The following is a 398-nucleotide window of genomic DNA, read 5'->3' on the forward strand; positions in this document are numbered from 1 at the left end:
CGCTAAAACAAATGCCCACCTCGTCCTAACGGCATATTTCTCCTCCTGAAATCCCAAGGAGGGTCGTCTCCGCAAAGTACCCCTAGGGGTGGCAGACGGGGTGCTAGAGCCTTGCATTGAACTGAAGGCAGCATCATGGTGCTGAGCATTGCAAGACTGGTCTGGGGTCGGCGGCAGCAGTTCCTCCTGCAGGGCTCGCAAATCAGCCAGGACATCAGCTGCCAGGTTGTTCGATTGCAAATATGACAGCACTACTTTGCAACAGTAGGTGCACACACGAAGCTCTCCTGATTTTTCAAAAATGAAAGAGGGATATATTTTAATTTTCACTTTCTCTTTTTCATCTTTTAAACTGACTTTTTTTTTCACACCTATATTGATCAAGTTAGATGGATTTT

The 398-nt window shown here is 46.2% G+C and overlaps 1 protein-coding gene across 2 annotated transcripts in view; it reads right to left on the reverse strand.

The window, feature by feature from the left end:
- LOC119590846 (1-phosphatidylinositol 3-phosphate 5-kinase-like) overlaps positions 1-398 on the reverse strand; it is a 38,892-nt gene that overhangs the window by 34,000 nt on the left and 4,494 nt on the right. For both annotated transcript variants that reach the window (XM_037939605.1, XM_037939604.1), the window contains exon 5: positions 20-287. In XM_037939605.1, coding sequence (XP_037795533.1) covers positions 20-287 — 268 coding nt within the window. The remainder of the gene's footprint in view (positions 1-19; positions 288-398) is intronic.

This window comes from Penaeus monodon, chromosome 27, assembly GCF_015228065.2.
Source record: "Penaeus monodon isolate SGIC_2016 chromosome 27, NSTDA_Pmon_1, whole genome shotgun sequence".
NCBI classification, from domain to species: Eukaryota; Metazoa; Arthropoda; class Malacostraca; order Decapoda; family Penaeidae; genus Penaeus; species Penaeus monodon.